The following is a 20,356-nucleotide window of genomic DNA, read 5'->3' on the forward strand; positions in this document are numbered from 1 at the left end:
TTTATTTACTTTTGATGTATCTTCTTAGGTATTTGATAAAAAGCGAACTTAGTACAGTGGACCACAGAGAAAGTATACCACCTTCGTAACTTGTTAACCATCGAAGTGGTATTGTGGTACTTTTTTATGTAACCCACTGTACTCATCATCTTCACCAACATGCTTTCACAACTCATCAGCACTGCTTACGTCATAAAGAACATATCTTTGAGAATACTACTGGCTTATGTGAAGTGTTTTCTATTCTGGTATAATTCTAGTATAATATTGTTATTACCAATAAAATCATCGTTGAAGTCCTTTATGTGTGTTTTGCCCACTAACCTATATCCGACCATCCTTTTATAATCCATCTTAAACAATATCCAGCTCATCCTCATAACAATTTATCCTCTTCAATTAAAAATTAACAACGACTTAATGTGTCTGTAAAATCCCGCTTGCCATGTAGGTACATTTAGAAACGTAATTTAGTATATACTGATAGATGTATAGGTAATGATAATGTAACTTTGGTAATGATAACTTTTTCCAAAACCAATAAAAAAATTTACATTACTCTTAATTAACTGGTATTAGATCATACTTTTGTTACATTTTCGACTGTGACTACTTATTTATGTTGTTGACTGTACCTACCTTACAATCATCCCCATATCATCCACAATAATGAAAAGCGGCCACCCATTTAAGTTCTCTTCACTTGTGCCGTAGGTACCTTATCATGAATCAAGTTCTTGTATCACTGGAGGCAAATGCCACAAACCAGCTACAAATCAACAATCTGACACCCACACGGGCCGCGCCTTGCGTCATCAAATTTAGCTAACGTGTAGACTCAGTAGACAAACATTTGACCCTGCCTAGTTGCTTTTCCGTACAAATATTGCATTGCGATACGAACGGCCCAACATCCAACTGCCACGGCCCGTGATCGATGGTTGAGGTATCATTTCCGAAATAATATGATGTGGTTCGCCAATATTGGACGTAATCTCTACGCCATTGACGTGCGACTGTGTTTCTGAACTGATACTCTATTATATGTTACATTCATTATATTCTGTAAATGAAACTTTGTTATTTGTTAATAATATAATATTTAAGAATAGTTTATAATTATCGTAACATATTTATTTACAACATTTATCTTGGTTTTTTTTCTACAGTGTCGTGAAATCTCTATTGTGTAAGGTGTCATATTTAGGTATTTGTGTTAATTAAGACAGGTACCAAAATGCATCAGCGAAATAAATATCTATACGAGTACCTTATGGAAGTATCTGTAGGGAAATTTGTTTGTATTTTCAGGATATTTAGAACAAGGACTTATGGTGAAAGACTCAAAGAAACTCAGGCAACACTATCTGGAATCGGACTCATGGAGATACGACATCATATCTATGTTGCCAACCGACATAGCTTATTACTGGTGGCGTCCGGGATCGTGCGACTATGTTAGTATGCAAAACGCTTTGCAAATCGATCGAACAACAAGAAATATTCCAGCAGAACGTTATTTAAGTTCGTTATTACTGAAGCGTCAATATTGGTTGTGTTTCAGAATCGTTTGCCATGCCCTGTTATTGTGCGGCTCAATCGTCTATTTCGCATGCCCCGAATGTGGGTGTGGTTTGACCGCACTGAGACGGCCACGAGCTATCCAAACGCTTTCAGGATATGCAAGGTAACCATTAAAAAATTGAATACGACATATTGACCCAATTCTTTTTAACTTTAATAAATTAACTCAAATATTTCGCAGGTCGTTATGGGTATCCTAGTCCTTATCCACTGGAATGCCTGCATATATTTTGTCATTAGCTATGCTATAGGATTTGGCACAGATAATTGGGTTTACAATATAACAGGCTCTCGCAATGAAACTTTGGCTCATCAGTACATTTACAGCTTTTATTGGTCGACCCTTACCCTGACCACAATTGGTGAAACACCACAACCAGAAATCGATGCGGAATATTTGTTTGTTGTGGCCGACTTTCTGGCAGGAGTATTAATTTTTGCTACAATTGTTGGAAACATTGGCTCAATGATTTCAAATATGAATGTGGCGAGAGTGGAATTCCAGAATAAAATGGATGGTGTCAAACAGTACATGGCATTTAGGAAAGTCAGTGGAGAATTGGAGGCTAGGGTCATTAGGTGGTTCGCATACACATGGGCTCAAAGCGGGGCTTTGGACGAGGAGAACGTTTTGTCATCTTTACCGGACAAATTGAAAGCGGAGATTGCTATAAGAGTTCACATGGACACTCTGAAACAAGTCAAAATATTTCAAAATTGCGAACCTGGGTTATTGGAAGCTTTGGTTTTAAAACTGCGACTTCAAGTTTTTAGTCCTGGAGATTACATTTGTCGCAAAGGTGATGTTGGGAAAGAAATGTATATTGTCAAAAGAGGCAGATTACAAGTAGTTGCTGATGATGGTAATACTGTCCTGGCTACACTCAGCGCTGGCTCTGTATTTGGGGAAGTGAGTGTTCTGGAAATTGCTGGTAACGTCACTGGGAATCGACGAACGGCTAACGTCCGAGCATTGGGTTATTCCGATTTATTTTGTTTAGCGAAAAGAGATTTATGGGAAGCTCTGGCTGACTATCCCGATGCTAGAGTTACACTGACCGAAGTTGGGTGTGGACTTCTGCGTAAGGTTGGTAATAACTGAGATTTTATATTTTTTTATTATAATAAATATGTACTTACATAAAAGTTATTCATCTTATTTATGTAATTTATAAATATTTTAGGACGGTTTATTAGATGAAAATGTGTTTAAAAATGCACAAACCACCCAGCAAAGTTTAGAGGAAACTGTACAAAAGTTAGAAACTACTGTTGACATGTTGAATAACCGTTTGCAAGGACTATTGGCGGATGTAGGCGAAGAGCAAGCCAAAATAAAGCAAAGGATCAACAAAATTGAAGTCAGGTTAGAATACAACCATAAAAATATGAACGTTTTGTTTTCATTTAATGCAATTGGCGAATTTAATTCTGCACTTTACATTCTGAAGCACTGCGAATTATCAACTAATATTGTTTTTTTATGTGTTTAACTTGTCAATCCTTAAATCACAAGGTTAAACATGTTTTTCAGAGTATTAGAAACTGAGGACGAGGACACAGATACAGATGACGTTACATCAATGGAAGCATCTGAATTACGGAGCGAAATCGTAAGAACATGTGACGTTTCATGTTATAGTGAGATACCCATGAGTTCGACATGCGACACATCTTTATATCTTCTAAGCAATCCCATACCAGTCCGAGAACGGGGACACTCTTTGTGTGTGGAGAGGACAACAGAATTGCTGAAATTTACGCCAGAACCACGCAGCAAATCACTTCGTTTGAAAAGACCCAAAGATCAAAAATAAACGAATCTTTTGTATACTAAATTTAGTTTATGAACGAAAAAATTATGTAAAAATTGTAATTATTTTTGATACGGAAAGCTTTATAGATTTGGCGGATTAAAAAAAAATTATCTATCATTTTTATGTAAAAGAATATAATGAATTGTTGGGCTGGTGCGTAAAGAACTCCAGAACTCTTATTTTAGATAACAAAACAAGTTACAAAAATCTAAAAATATATAACTGTTTTAAACTTTATATTAGTAATGAATAACTGATATTTATTAATGCTACCTAATATTTAGACGTGTATACATTTTAACTAATAAAACATTTTACAAACTTGTCAAAAATCTAGCTGTGTTTCGTTCTAACGAACGTAATTACTAGTTATAATATATAATATAACATATATATACTGTTTTGATGAATGTATCAACAAAATTAGATGCCATCCAAAAACAGAACCAAATTTATTGAAATTCGCACCAACTCTCGACCATTTCAAGTTTATAAAGTAAAAGTAGAAATTAAAATTGTACTTACCTAAGAGTATTTTTAATATTTTAACAACGTTATCATAAGCAGAAATTTAATATTAAAATCTGTTTAACAGAGCAACTTTTGCATTTGAATGTTTTGATAGTATGTAAGTAATATGTATACTTAACCACTTTTACGCCTTAAAGGCTATATCTGGACAGAGCCCTTCAAATAGGCCTAATGATGCGTCTTCCCTCTGACTGGAGTGTCTTGGACGACAACGACGAAGATGATGGATAGAGCAGATTGATTCAAATCAGCAGATGATAATAAAGTAATTTTGTAGTAGATTTTCGATACTAATTGGTGTAATCCCATTTGATAAACGAACATATGCATATACAATTTATATAGATTGTACACAAAATAACAAAGCACCTATGACTTTGCAAAAGCCAATTCAATGGCTTAAAAGTAGTTTAAAGATTATATAGTGTCATTTCTCAAATAAACATACTTATTCGTTAGTAAAATTATATCAATGACTTTGTAGCAAACTATAAGCCAATGATCTTCTTCCAAAGGTTTTTTTTTATGAACTATATGTAATACATGTATTAAAAAAAATATATTAAAACGTTACATTCCAGTTATATTTACAATAATTCTGGTTTGTATTATTGAAAATTATCTAGATTCTAAGCATAACGTTCCATGTCTCTTTCCTTAGGTAATACTTATACATGTTCATATATTTGCGATGAAAGTTAAATATAAAAAAAATATAAAATTGTAGAATATAAAATGCATGTTAAACATTTGTTGTGTAATATCTACAAATGATACACGTTATTGTTAGCAAACATCTACGTATTTAGTATTTAAGGTTTCAAACATGTGTCAATATAGAAAGTGGCTTTAAGTGAGATGTCAATATGACATCAATAGGGTTGTAAACAAGGAATGGTAATTTTGTACGGCATTTTTAAATAATTAATGTGTAGGTATGTGTACTTTAAAATATTAATGTAGATTTTGTGTAGATACTTTTGTATTATACTGATTTAGGTATTTATTTTTTAATTTAATTATACAATGTGAAGCATATTTTTTAAAATAGCGGCCGGTAGTTTAAATTTAAATATATATAATAATATATATATGTCAATTAATTTTGAACTGGAAATTGTTACTCCATTTTTTTATTACTATTTGTACACGAATTTTTTTAATAAATTTAATTAGTTTTAAAACGATTTTGGAGACTATTTTAAAACTGTATTTCCTTAATAAAAATCTTTGATAAGAACTTATACTTGTAAATGTAATTTAAATCAGATGGCAATCCAGCGATGTCCAAATCTTAATTTATGTATCTGTATCTTAAAAATCATTACAAAATAAAATGATATCTAACAGAGTTCTTATTGTTTATTATTTAAAATATTGTACTTTCCCTTCCCTGAATAAGTACGTAAATTAATCTTCGTAGTTTTCTTTCCAATTGACATCCGATTCTCGTCCTTGGCTTTAAACCATTATATACTGAGATTATTTGCCATATTTATAAAATATAAGGCAAGATTACCTCCTTGCAACCCGCGCAACTATAACGACATTTGGGAATATACAACCCACGTATTTCTCTTCAGGTATTCTATAATTTATTATACAATCGAAAAATTCAAAAGTATATCGATACTTCATACTGTTAAATCATTTTTATAAAACAAGCTGAATTTTCATTCGTAGAGGAAATTTTCACAGTAAATTTTATTATTTCTTATTAACATTGGTTAGTAAAGTAATATTTTTGTCTCTTTTCGTAAAGTACTTATAAGTTTTTATGGGGATCCACTCAGTTTCATCATCCGAACATGTTGTGTTCCTTAACGAATAAAAACTCAGCCTGCATTCAAATAATTCTAAGCGAGGTGAAATAAGGTAATAAAACTCGAGAAATAAAAAGAAATACCACATTAATAATATCATTTTATACATCAACAATTATCTTTACATAGCATCTTGATTCACATCACAAATATTGACGAACACGATAAAGTAGGTATAACAAATCATTTGCTGCACATAGATACCACGAAATACAACATTTTTTAACTTTTAATCGATACGCCACGGGCACTGGTAAGTACATTAGATAAAATGAACGTTCTTTTGTCATTAGATACGTCACTTACACAGTATTTGGAAGAACAATTAAAAATACACATACATAATATACATCCGAAAAAAGGGCGTGATTTTATATATGTATGTATGTATGTAAGAGACGCAAATACATTTTCCAATTACAACTAATTCACGGTGGGCTACCCGTCCACCATAACGTATCGATAAACATTTATTCTGCACATTAGGGTTACCACAAACTACTACAGCGATTCCTGATCAACTTCTAACTTGAATTATCGAGATCAAATTGGATCAAAACCGTTTTATATAATGAAATTTTTTAAATTATTTTTTATTCAACATCAAGCTGTAAATATTTTTTAGAAGGTGGCTATGTCCTCTAAACATGTGTTTCTTTTTAGTCATGACGACTAAAAATCAGTAGGTATGTAAATTTTCTGCCGAATAATCAATGGTAGCTTACATTAAGATATATTTATCCTTAAGATGACATTTTTAAAATATCACTGAGTGTTGCCTAATAAAGCTGTTGTCCCCTAGAGTAAAAAGAATTAACTAATTATCTGAAAAAAAATCAAAACAGCGAATATTCGCAGTGCGATATAATCATGAAACAATTTTATTAAAGCGATAACTTAACCACATATAACAGAATTACATATATGGCAACCCTATTATCAAATATCCAATCGACTTAAACTTACATTTTTATACATTGATCACTACATTTTTTTAAATTACAGTCGAAAAGTCCACTACATCTCATATTCACTGAGCGCGTAAAATGGATATCTAGTCTTGTTTCCCTCCAACTTTGGCTTTACATAAAATATTTTGAATACGGGGGCCCGTTAGACACGAGGCTTGATGAAGCTTCTTCTTTAACTCCAACTGAAAAAAATAAAATTAATAAAAATAAATTAGTAGATTAACTTCCTTTTAGGGCGGATTTAGATAGGGTAGTACTGACTCCTAATTCGTGGCAAGTCTGTGTTTTGGTTCATTATGTGGTCATATTACCTTTGTTCGACTTGTACGGTAATAAAACAATAACAGGAATTTAAAAAAAAAACACATACAGACTTAACTATACGAGTACTTTTAGATGTAACCGTTACCGCATAGTTCGGATTAACAAATATATATATATATACAGGGGACTGGTAAATCGCGCCACATATTTTATCTGATTCTCGTTCGAAATTATTCAAATTTTTCGTAATTATAAATCGACGTCGAATCCAAACAACTAGGGGACAATGTTTCGGCCGCGAACCGTCTCGAGTCGAGCGCACGGGCAGCATTCTGAGACTTTCTACACTATTTCGTTTATTTTAAACTATTTAATAAGTATTTTGTTGGTTTTATATTTTATAAAGTTAAGCGTGTTCATGATATGAAATTATATTTACTAATCACCCTGTATATTTTATTAAACTACTTATTCTTAGTAAAAAAAAAACAAGTACCGAAAATAAACCAATAACAAAAAGAAAAGGCAAGAAAAAATATCTACAGAAACTCATATAATGAAAGGATATATTATTATCAACTGATAAGATGAGCGTTTGCTACAGATGTTTATGGTCTACAGGTCAGGTCTATGACAGCCTGGTTACTGAACTTAACATATATTCTTTTACCAAATTATGAATTGTAACATAAGGCGAAATTTCGTGATTATTTACTAGACAGAACATTTATTGTTCATTTTAAATATCAAGAACCTTATAGGTTATTTATTCACCATCAGGCCAAAACGTAAAGCGTGCGCCTGCCGCAGCGTCTGATGACGTCACCTCGTGGCGGCGAGGGGGGGAGAAACTGCTACTTGGAACGTACCCAGCATTGGGACTAGGAGACCCACCTTAAAATAAATTAAAAAAAAAAAAAACAAATAAAAACAAAAATATAAGGAATATGTTGAGTACATACATACATACAAAAAATCAAGCCTCTTTCCCGGAGGGGTAGACAGAGACTACCTCTTTCCACTTGCCACGATCTCTGCATACTTCCTTCGCTTCCTAATATGTTGAGTAAGGTGAGAATTATTGGATTTGTGAGTTGGGTTAGGTTCCAGCAAAGCAAGCGGAGGTCAGATGAGAGTTGCTTCGTGTAAAAGCCTGACTATCCTAATCCAGACAAAAGGCGCGCTCCGATCTCCTCTCCAGAGAGATTGGGTGCTGCATATAAAGTCTCTATAGAAGAGATGGCGCAGTAGTTTCCATAGTCCATCATAAAATGCAAAATATAATGAATTATCTATAAGTAAAATAAATATATTTAATTATCTTTATGTTAAGAAAAGGATAAAACAAAATATTAAAGATGGGATGGGATTAAGAAACTAGTTCGCTTTTTCTCGAGACTTTTTCTAATTGAGTCATAAAATCATTAATAGTGAATTACAGTAAGAAGTTTGAATAACGTAAGGTGATGTTCAGGCTAGATGAAGGCTTTATTTTATATCATTGACTTTAAAGACACAAAAATGAAGTCGTACCCTGGGAGTTTCTTATTTTAGACGGTAGGCTGGCAGCCTTTCAGTCTTTTTATGACTGTTGGCTCTATCCACCCCACAAGGAATATAGACGTGATTACATGTATATCTGTAAGTTTACTTTATAACCTGTTTATTACAACCGATGACTTCCTAGTGCTGGCATCTATTGTCGTTTCATGAATCATCATACATCAGCATATTGCAACTTTTTAGCTATGCTTTTGTTATTGGGGTTAACTATTTAGTCACAGTCGTGGGTTACTTGTATCAAAATAAATTCCTCGAATATCCAACAGGGGCGTTTTAAAAAAATAATCAAATATAATACGCGAGTCACTAGTCTACTGACCAAAGTAAGGCTATGGTAAAAATACCTATAAGTCTTAAATCTGTTGTTTTATAATCGTGTCTTATAGTCTTAAAACGGTTCGACGTCATTATATTGAAAGATTCGTCGTATAGTCCTTTCTATTGTCGAAAGGTACGATAATTTAAGTTAATAACTACTGCCCTCTATATCCAACTTCCGTACTTATTAGTAAATTCAGGTACGGATTGCGAACCAATAACACGACATAGCGCAAGCCTGGGTTGAACCCCTTTGTTACTAAAGTAACTTCTATGCTAACAGATGGCACTGTATTCTGATAAAATAATGAAATTTACCAAAAAAGATAAATCCATGTTATTATAGTCCAGTTTCAAGTTTTCTTGTACATATTTTTTAGTCACGAAAGTGGTCAGGTTAGGTCAAGAATACCTTAAACTGACGAGCTATGTAGATGAAATGAAGGAAGTATGCAGAAATCGTTGTAAGTGAAAAGATGTAGTCTCTGCCTACCCCTCCGGTAAAGAGGCGTGACTTTATGTGTGTGTGTCTGATATATGTATGCTACTTACCCTCAGGCCAGAAAGAGAATCTAGAAACAGCTGTATCTGACGACGTCACGACATCGTGGTGCCGACTCGGAGAGTACCCTCCTGAGGAAGGAGCGTACCCAGGGCCCGGACTTGGGGAACCATCTGTAATGTGGGACAAATCCAATTTATTTATTAAGAGCGAGAGTCAGGCTTGTTGTGTTCCAAGAAAAAGTACCCTCAAATGGGTATAAATCAAAAAAAGTATTCAGGGATCATGATAAGTTGAAAGGTGTTTTTTCTGCCTACCCCTCCGAGAGAGAGGCGTGTTTTTAGTATTTTATTTATTTAAGTTATGCCGTGTGGTTCCCGGTAGTTTAGAATAAAATCACTACCTCTCTATCCCATGGATGTCGTAAAAGATGAATAAGGGTTAGGCTGAAAACGGTTTTTTTAAAGTACCTAATAGGCTAGCATCCTGTCATAATTTGAATCTCAATCCCATAATTACAAAAAGAAGGTGACCATCAGCGCTCTTATCACGGTTTCCTTATCTCAATATGTTCCCATAAAAGCCAAAGCCTTTCAGTCTTTACGTCACTCATAGCTCTTTTTAACCCATAAGGTGCATCTGACGACTTCATATACGTAAATCTTGACTTGATATAGATATATATAAACTTTGCGACTACGAAAATTCCTGTTATTTTAATATGTAATATAAGAATAGTCTATATTTGTGTGTGAAGTGTATAAACATTAACTCACCTAAGGCTGTTACTCCGAGAGAATTATAGCTGTTCATAGGTAAAGACTGCATGGGCTGAAGAGAATTCTGTAACTGAAATAAAAATACATTTTTATAAAACATCAATTAATACTTACTTTAAAATTTTAACTGACTATGCCTATACTTATTGGGATCTCTAAAGGACCAACTGAAGACAAAACGTGATATTCTGCATGTCTGTATGTTTGTACTCGCATTACGCAAAAGCTTTTACTCCAATTTGGAATGGTATTCTCAGATGTATTGGCTAGATGTAACAAAAAAATAACATAAAACCTGGTTCATATTTCTCCTTTTAGTAGGCAATGCAAGGAGTAGCTTTGTACATTAAATTCCACATAGTCGAAGTCGCAGGCGACGGCTAGCAGTAAATATATTTAATATAAACTTTTGTTGATAAATCAATATCAAAACGAATTTAATTACAGCTAACTCTGTAACATTATAATGTAAACAAAGGAAGTTAGGCAAATGTTTTACGAATAAACTAATACCGACGTTTATTTCAGAACCTACATGTTGCTTTATTGTACTGCGATACGTTGCGATATTTTGTAATTGAATACAGTAAGTAGTTACTTGTTGCTATAACTGTATATTTTCTCATACAAAAATAGGTCAAGGAAAATAGATAGGCAATCGTTATATGTACGCATCCATATTAATATTATAAAGTGAATGTAAGTTTGCTTGCTCTCTCTTCACAGTAATATCACTTAACTAATCTTCATGAAATTTTGCATATTATATATATTGTGAAGTATGCTTCAAGCTGGCGCCGAAGCGAGTTAAAAAAATAAGGTTAAGGTTAACAAAATAAAATAAAAACAAAAATTCATTGTCCTAGTCTCATTAAAATTCCTTGAATCTGCTACGAAATCTCTAGGAATGGGTTACGAGCGTCTACGAGTTGCTACGAGAAAGGCTACGAGGACTACGCTGTAGATGGGCGTTCTTGATTATTATTAGAATTTACCCGAAGGCGTTTTGCTTTCTTGCAAATAACGTCTTTGACGTTAAAAGTAACAATACTGTTACTAACATCTACTTTGAGTTAGATTCATATTGAAAATTAAACATCAATATATGTAGCTGACAAAGATGTGTCTGTTTATATTTTTCAAGAAACACAAGGAACCTTCAAACCTATAATATAAATACTATTAATAACTCCTCATACTAGAATTTTATATAATTGAATATTTTAATTTACCTGGCCCTGTAACTGATGTGGGGCGAACGGGTTCACGGCTACTGGTGAAGACTGGTGGGGCATCGCGCTGTGAGGCGAGCATCCCGGGGGGCTCCGGCCCATCGCACCGCAAGTGCTGGCGTAACCTAGACCACTAGTCGATTGAGTCAGCCATGCACTGAAATAAAAAGAAAATATAGTCAAAACATATAAGCACATTGGGCTGCCAAGTCCATTTAAAAATCATCATCCTTCTAGTAAGGTTCAGTCTTCCCTGCAAAAAAGGTTTTTCATCAAAAATTAATAAGTATGTAGGTAACAAGCGATCATCTAGTACATGGAGTGACACTATACAATCATCGCTTTTAAGAGGGGCTAATATTTTTTTAATTCTTATCTGCATGACATACACACATGCATGCGTTTGGTTTGTGTATGTAGGTATACTTTTTCTTTTTGGTGTGCTTAAACGTGCCTTGTCATTTCAGCAAACGTTTATCACTCATTTCCTCATCCTAAAGCATTATTTTACTCCCTTAACTCGGTAATTAAGAAAATAGGAGAATAATAAATATACAGATTGATTAGTTATTTCAGAACGTGTAATATTAATTTAACTATGTATGTTCGTTCATGAATTTCAATCAACCCTGAATTTTTCGCCTTTTACAGCGCAGCTAATTATATACAAACGTTCTTGATTGCAATGAGTTGCAATGTGACCGTAGTTTTCGCTTTAATAATAACATCGAAGTAAAGTAAGTTGAAAATACATCGATATTACTTTAAATATTCAAATTAGGACTAATACTGTCTCATACTATGTCTATGAGCTTACATACATCCTTTGAAAACTGTACAATCAGGCAACAGACTTTGTTACCAAGCAGATTCTATTACAGAAGCTCTTAAAAATAATGAGTCAAAAGATGTTATTCTTTATATTAACATCCCGATTTTTTATTAGGCATTATTATCTCCACCCAGGGCGGTAAACAAGGTTCCTAACGGAGAGCAAAAACACTTTGATAAAGATTTACGATATTTATTAACCTATCTTCAAGTGATGTAATTGGTGATGAAACCCACTGTAATGTTGCTTAACGCGGATCCGAAATTAAGCTCATTATAAAAAAATACCTACATTTCCTTACGTTAATCTTCGTAATGGCTTTAGTCCCGGTAACATCCTCACCGCTCTGGAGAGGAACACGGGGTATGCCATTGACCATAGAGTTTAGATTGAGTGAGTTAGATTTTTACACGAAGCGACTCCCATCTGCCCTCCGCAACCTTTGCAGGTAAACCTAACCCGTATTGGAGTCATGGTTACACATCCAGTTGCCTGTATATGCAGGTTTCCTCACAATGTTTTCCCTCACCGTAAGAGCATCGGTTAGTTTTAAAACTAATATAGGTACATAACTTTGAAAATAGTCATTGATACAAGGCCAAGGTGGAATTAGAACCTGTGAATGAAATCCAGCAGAATCAGATTTTCCATTATTTTCGAGGCGGGGTGATTCACTGGAGGTACTTCGTTTAACCTACACCATAGACAAATTGCTAAAAGGTGATATTTCCATATGTACTCTCTTTGTTATGATATAGTTCTTTTTATTCGTCCTGGCTTTAAGTCCCGGTTGCATCCTTACCAGTCTGGAGAGGAACCCGGGGTATGCCTTTGACCATGGACCCTGAATTGGGTGGGTCAGGTTTTTACTGTCATGATATTGTATTCCCGCGACTTTCTAAACCGAAAATTTCAAAGTTTAATTTCCAAATAAAATCAATTCACGAAAACAAGTACTACTTTTATGTTTATGATGAGACGAGAGCCGCCAGAACTGTCCTCATTACTACTACCTTCAGCATAAGTCCATACGTATCAATCACGTCTATATTACTTGTGGGGTAGACAATCAAAAAGACTGGAAGGCCACGTTCAGTTCTATCGCTTCATGATAGATTTGGGATTCAGGGTCCCTAGCCCATCGCCTACAAGAGGAATCCCAAGTTCATGAGCCTATCCCTTAGTCGTTTGCGACTTCAATGGGAAAGATGAAAAGTGGTTCAATTCTAAAGTGGCGGAAACCACACGGCAATGCATTTAAGCTTGGTACCGTGCTGTCTGGGTAATTAAGTGATATTGACATGAAAGCTTTTGTTATTATCTTGTATTAAATAACCAATAATTAATGTAGCTAGGCAATAAAAACATTATCAGCAAATGTTAATATACGGTCACCGTATTGACCTAATGCCTTGTTCAAAACAAGGTTATATATGTATTCTATGTTCTATATGCTAAGTGCCGTGTGGTTCCCGGCACCAATATAAAATAGAAAAGAGCACTCCGTCTCTTTCCCATAAATGTTATAAAAGGCGAAAGGATAGGCTTATAAACTTGGAATTCTTCTTTTAGGCGATGAACTAGCAACCTGTCACTATTTAATTCTCAATTCTATCATTAAGCCTAACAGATGTACGTAGCCTATCAGTCTTTCAAGACTGATGCCTCTGTCTACCCCACAAGGAAAAAAAACGTCATTATATTTGAATGATATTCTCAATTCCATCATTAAGCCATCATTAGCTGAAAGTGGTCTTTAAGTCTTTTCAAGTATGAAGGGATCTTGTATCAACGGATGTAGACATGACTTTATGTATAAAATATAAAGGTCAACATTCTAGAAATATAAAAAAAAAATGTAAAATTAAGTATGGTTAAAACAAGTAATTTATTATAATATCTGTTAATTCTAAATTTTCTTTTTCTTCTCATTGCCATAATTTAAAAATGCATTTTTTTTACCTATATGTCGAAGTAACAATAGAAATGGACTTTATGTGTATGCGTATGAAGAACACAGTGTAAAAATTGGTAAAAAGAACGTAATCTTTATATCATTAGCAGTTGTTTTGTAAACATAGCAACGAGAAATATAAATATTTATTATAATTAATATGTAATATTAAGCACAAGCAGTTTATTCACCGTTTGATTGACATTTATAAATACAATTATGTAAGTCGATATTACACAAAATATCAGATACTCTTTGAGTGTATTTATATTATTGTTCAAATAATTATTTAAAAGAAGTTCAAATAATTAGGTAAAAGTACCATTTACACTAATAGTCTGATGAACAAAAATATCGATGAATAAAATAAATATTATGACTTATTTTAACAGTTTGAAGCACATCACATATAAATTTTATTTATGACCAGTTTCAATCATTTTAGAAACATTTATGTCAAAAACAGAAAGATTTTCAAACAATTACGAGGTTAAATGACGTTTTGCATACATGTGTTCTTGGAGTTTTTTCATTATCATTCAATATTTTCTTCAGTACCTAATTTTGTCCACAAACAATAACAGAATAAATTTAATCTCATACGTTCATAATAAATTAGAAAAATATCAACTTACGTGTCATATCGAGGATACGAAGGTGGATACGGCGATGTGGATCCAAAGTAGTTCCTCGCTCCCAGTGGCAGCGGCTGCATGTGTGGGGGCACGTGTTGAGCCACGTGGGCCACGTGGTAGCCGTCGCCGAACAACGCCTTGGAGTACGGAGTAGTGCGGAACGGCCGCTTCATCCTGCGCCGCCGCCGGAAATTCCCATTCTCGAACATATCCCCGCACTGAGGATCTAAAACAATGTCCCACTCACAACCAAATATAAAGAGAATAAAGTATTTCGCACATCGCAGACAATGGGAATGAATGATCAAGTCAAATCGCATTTGCAATTCGCAACGCCAATAAGATAGCTAAATAAAAAAAAACTCACCAAGTGTCCAATAATTCCCTTTCCTCTCGCCGCCTCCTTCTCTCGGCACTTTTATGAAACACTCGTTGAGACTGAGGTTGTGTCTGATGGAATTCTGCCAGCCTTTTTTATTTTTCTCAAAATACGGAAACTCCTTGGTGATGTAAGCGTATATTTCGCTGAGAGTGGCTCGTTTGGTCTGGCTGTTCTGTATCGCCATAGTGATGAGCGCCACGTAGGAATAAGGTGGCTTGGTGAGCGCTTGTGACGTCGAAGTAGTGGACTGGGGTTTCATTTCTGAACTCCCGGGACTGGAAGGCGAGGCCTTGACTTTGCTTTTTGTTTCGTTTCCATTACTGGTGCGAGATAAAATTTTTATTAATATGTAACATACCTAGTCAAGTATTTTTTACAAATATAAAAAAAATATTATGAAACTTTTAATGAATCTAGGTTGTCATTCAAATACAAATTTAAAAGTTATACAACATCGACAATTTATGTGCATACATTAAATCACGTCTTTATCCCTTAATTTTTTTATTTAGTTGTATGGCTTATATGATAGAATTGAGATTGAAATAGGTAGCTAGCCCATCGCCAAAAAGTAGAAATCAAAGTTCATTATCCCTTCCCATGGTCGCCTTTTACAATATTCGTGGAAAAACATGACCTATTTTAAAGTGCCGGGAACAATACGGCACCAATTTATGTCAGGTTGTACATAAATAACTGAACTTAATCTGAATATTTGGCGATAGTACACCATAACAGTAACTTGATATAGTGTGTTTACAATATTGATAAGTTAATGAAGGGAAATCACCGAAATTGTTACGGGACTCAACAAAAACAAAGGGAATTTCCGATTGGACAACATAAATATTACTGTGAAGATAATTATCCGTCAGCTGCGGAAAATTTATATACTTCTACTATTGTTTTACATATACAAAAATACAATACAAGACAAAGGTTCGATGTGTATCTGAAAATCGTACCACGTACCCTTGTAAGATAAGGTACATACACAACTAAGCAAATATCTATAAAGAAAGAGTAGACAAACGAACCTTGATCAAAGAAAGGTCAGGTCAAGAGTATCCGAAACCGCCAAGCTTGCATGAAGAGAGTTATGAATGTGATACGTTTTTCAGTAGACAAAATAGACTGCGAATGAAGATTACTTGATGAAGAAGATTAGGTCATATATTATTCTGATTAAAACTAACCTGTTTGTAGAGCTATTATCATCCCTGGAAAGAGAGGGTAAAGTGAGAGTCTGGTACACCCGGGACAAGTCTTCCTCTCCCTTGATCCCAGGGTTCGAGGTGTCATTGCTCTCTTGAAGGCAGATTCGACTGTCGTACGGGGATGTACCTGTGATAAATAGAAGAGAGTATGTTAAATAAAGGTGTGAGATAAGAGAATTATTTCTGAAAAAAATAAATTTAAAAGCCTAATGTAACGTATATACTGGTGCCGTGGATTGGGAACTTTTGTGTGAATTAAAATCTTTTTCCACGACTTTATCGAATATTCCACGACAGCTGTTCCTTTTTAGGAATGTAAAATAATTTTTAACAGCCTAACTGTGTGTGATTTTTGAGATGATTCTTTAAGTACGAGTACTTACAGAGATAAAGAGATATCAAACAAATTAATAAAAAAAAATTATTTTCGCATTTTAAAATATGTTGGAATTTTCATCACCGCAGAAAGATAATCGACGCATTCGTCTGTATAAAACCGTAGCTACTGGAAGAGCAAAACAAACATACATATACCATGTTTTTATTACTAACGGCGTAGACCGAGCCAACTGAAAGGGCATTTTCAGCTTGAATATACAAAATTGAATAACCGAAAACATATTTTCATATTATTTTGTCCCAATCATTACGTCTGTAATACTATGTTTCTACTGTCAACCAATACCGAGGAGAAGAATCTGATATGGCGATCAATTTCATATGGCACTCTCATATTTCAAGTCCGGTCGCGATACCAGGCACTGCGTGATTGACTGGATTCTATGAAACTCATTGTGACGAAATCAATCAGAAAAAATGAATTGTAAAAAATCGAACATAAAAAATAAAAACCTGCTATGTGAAAATAAATGCCATGTAGAACCTCGCATTATGTAGATAAGCACCAAGAATGGTTCTTCGAATTTCCGACGGAATCTAGGTACATGTAAGTTACTAGGTGTTGCCTGTGTGACTTTGAGGTGTAATTGTACATTTGAATTGGCTCTTCTTCATGGGATTCGTATCTGATAGAAGCGAATGGAAAATGGTCTCACATCCTGCAACTCAAAACCGAATAAGTTGCTTTAAGAGAGATTTGTAAATGACTTAATTTTTTAAACAAGTTTACTAACATTATAGTCATATAATCATTATAAAACAGTCTTTGCTTTGGGTTCCCCAAACAAATCAGATTCGTAGAATATTATATGTAAATCTGCACTCGTTGAGACTTCTTCCAAATGTTTTTCCTACAAGTAAAAAAGTTCTTCTAGCTCAAACTCTTTTTAGTATCTCCTTAAGTATGCAGACGTGGCATATTTAGATCTCAATGAGGGACTACTCGACAGGCTACAATGGTTGCAGAATCAGTGCATCAGAGATATCTTTGAATTGCGCAAATTTTCTGAGTTTTGTAATAAACTTAATTGGTAACCTATCAGACTTCGCCGCAACTGCCATATCTTTAACCCCTATTTATTGTGCTATATAATCCCCATTGTCCGCAGTACTTATTCCAGAAGTTAATGCTTTGTGTTCTTGTGGTTGATTGGAAGAAATCCCTCATAGAGATAAGTCCGCCATTGTACATTTTTTAATGTCTTATTATGTACTACTAAAAATTTATTATGTACAATAAAGTAATTACAAACAAACAATCTTCAATAAAAATAATTCTAAAAATACAGTCTTGTTAATAAACTATTACATAATAGCAGTAACAGATTTTACAGAATGCTTTATTTTGCGAACTGAGCGTTTGCTTTGTAAAGTACTATTTATTGTATCGGGTCATGTAATGTTCGAGATTTAGCCAATCTTGCGCGTACGTGCCTCCAGATATGGGTTTCTTGGAACCGTCATCGGTACTAAACGGGCATTCACAACGAACAGGGTTGCGGCCAAACAAAATCAGCATCTAACACAGAAATTATAAGCTTAATACATAAGATAGAAATGGACACAACATAGAGAATAAAGAAACGGGACGGGAGTAATAAGACAAAAAATATAGAAATAATATTTTATTGTAACATCGTTGTAACGACACATTTACTATTACGTACCGCTTCTACAGTATTTTATTATCCCAAAGTTTCTGAATATCACACAGCTAACCGTTATTAAACATAGCTAAATATTTAATTGCAGGTAGTATTTTCTAAAAGAAATCGGTGTCAGCTTCCGCCATTTTCAGCCAACATCGGTAACAGCCCTATTTTGTAGGTAAGTACGTAGCCGTCCATGGTTAATGGTAACTAAGCTAGAAGTCAGTAGCAAACCTAGAAAAATATTATTTATTACATCCATATTTATATCGAGTTGGTATCCCGTAACACAAGTCTCGAACTTACTTTGGGGCGAGCTAAATCTGTATGATTTGTCACGTATATAATTTATTCAGATTGGGATACAATGAACGCTAAATTCTGTTACGTTTTAATAACTAACCCGATGGATGGATTCTATGAAATTTTGAATATAGTCCTCCGATTCTATTTAAGTTTGTTGGATGTATCAATAAAAAGATTAAGACCCCATCCTCCTAACATTACAAATGCGAAATATTGTAAGTATGCGTGGAAGGGTGTATGTGTTTGTTATATATAGTTTAATAAGTTACAAGAAATTTTAAACGCAAACGCAAACGAAGTCACGGACAACAGATGGTGTCAAATAAAGGCTCCTTAAATTTTTAAGATGGCACCATTCTCGGGTTATATAATTAATACAATGTTCCCGCAACAGTGTACAGAAATTAATGTTTCTAAGACATTTGTGTTCAAATAAACACTGTTTTACAGATATGCATGTGGAGTGTCACTTCATCGTGAATAAGCAATTATTTCGTGTAGAATCAAACTGGGTCGTTAAAGGTTAAACTTCATGTAGTCGATATGATATGTTAATTTCATCGAATGTAAATTTGCTCTCATTCGAGATTTACAAGGTTAGGACAAATATATTTTACACCAGACTGTGTGTTTACACCTTGAAAATGATCAGTCACCTAATTTCTATGAAGTTATTTTTGAGGGCTGTGAAACAGATTTTTTTTATCTATGAATTGCTTGTAAAAACATTATGAATTTTAAATAATTTGCATCGGTCATTCATCCAGAATAGAGGTGGCTTGACCAGACTTAACCCACCTAGATGCTACTGCCCGTGCCTTAGATAGATTCACCAAGCTATTTGGATTTTGAACGAAGTGCTTAATTTGGTACTCGTACCAGCAGTGTCACCTGCATTTGGCAATTTAAAAAAAAAGCTAAAATGATTCCTCACCTATTGTAACTTTATTTATTTTTTTATTTATATATTTATGTACAACAAGGAAAATAAGAAAAAAAAAACTTAAAATAAAGAGAAATTCAGTACAAGGGCACTACTTATTTCTAGAGAAATTTCTTCCAGCAGGCCCAACTTTACGAGTATTTTCTAAGGTAACTGCTGTCTTTATTATTACTGGCAGTGTCACCTGCATTAGATACATAAAAAAAGGAAAATATCGAAATATTCTTCGGACAAATTCATAAATCGAACAAGAATGCGTCAGACAGCCGGCCGAGCTGGTTGGCGGTTGCATATCGGATTCGAGCAGCGCTGTGAACGCCGCTCGGTATTGTGTCGCTTATAGAACAATGCGTATTTATAAAACATTAAAAGCCGCCGTATCGTTCGTGAAATTAATAACAAATAACAATTGTGAAACGTTAGTTCGGGAGCAGTGCGAATTACCCATGCCGTTGAATAACTCAGCGGTGAATGTTGGACGGTGGGATTCGCCTTTGTGGAAATTAGATTATTTACGAATTATGTAAAACAACTTTGTTAAGAATAAAAAGTACACTAAGTCAAAGTAGATAAAAAAACCGATAATCTATTAGTTCATTGAAGAGTACCAATCAATAGTCAATACCTCAAATGCTTTTTGTTGTAAAACCGATGC

The 20,356-nt window shown here is 34.2% G+C and overlaps 2 protein-coding genes across 4 annotated transcripts in view; one reads left to right on the plus strand and one right to left on the minus strand.

Annotated features, from left to right (window-relative positions):
• LOC106134067 (cyclic nucleotide-gated cation channel subunit A) overlaps positions 1-5,207 on the plus strand; it is a 42,857-nt gene extending 37,650 nt beyond the window's left edge. For both annotated transcript variants that reach the window (XM_013334022.2, XM_013334023.2), the window contains 5 exons: positions 1,312-1,457; positions 1,565-1,687; positions 1,766-2,671; positions 2,769-2,950; positions 3,119-5,207. In XM_013334022.2, the coding sequence (XP_013189476.2) occupies positions 1,312-1,457; positions 1,565-1,687; positions 1,766-2,671; positions 2,769-2,950; positions 3,119-3,401 (1,640 nt within the window). In that variant the 3' untranslated portion in view covers positions 3,402-5,207. The remainder of the gene's footprint in view (positions 1-1,311; positions 1,458-1,564; positions 1,688-1,765; positions 2,672-2,768; positions 2,951-3,118) is intronic.
• Positions 5,208-5,850: 643 nt separating this feature from the next.
• Positions 5,851-20,356, minus strand: part of LOC106133991 (forkhead box protein L2) — a 42,412-nt gene continuing 27,906 nt past the window's right edge. For both annotated transcript variants that reach the window (XM_060953567.1, XM_060953569.1), the window contains exons 4-11: positions 16,384-16,531; positions 15,173-15,507; positions 14,806-15,031; positions 11,385-11,541; positions 10,150-10,222; positions 9,424-9,546; positions 7,765-7,884; positions 5,851-6,908 (exon numbers count right to left, since the gene is read on the minus strand). In XM_060953567.1, coding sequence (XP_060809550.1) covers positions 6,838-6,908; positions 7,765-7,884; positions 9,424-9,546; positions 10,150-10,222; positions 11,385-11,541; positions 14,806-15,031; positions 15,173-15,507; positions 16,384-16,531 — 1,253 coding nt within the window. In that variant the 3' untranslated portion in view covers positions 5,851-6,837. The remainder of the gene's footprint in view (positions 6,909-7,764; positions 7,885-9,423; positions 9,547-10,149; positions 10,223-11,384; positions 11,542-14,805; positions 15,032-15,172; positions 15,508-16,383; positions 16,532-20,356) is intronic.

Source organism: Amyelois transitella, chromosome Z, assembly GCF_032362555.1.
Source record: "Amyelois transitella isolate CPQ chromosome Z, ilAmyTran1.1, whole genome shotgun sequence".
Lineage (NCBI taxonomy): Eukaryota > Metazoa > Arthropoda > Insecta > Lepidoptera > Pyralidae > Amyelois > Amyelois transitella.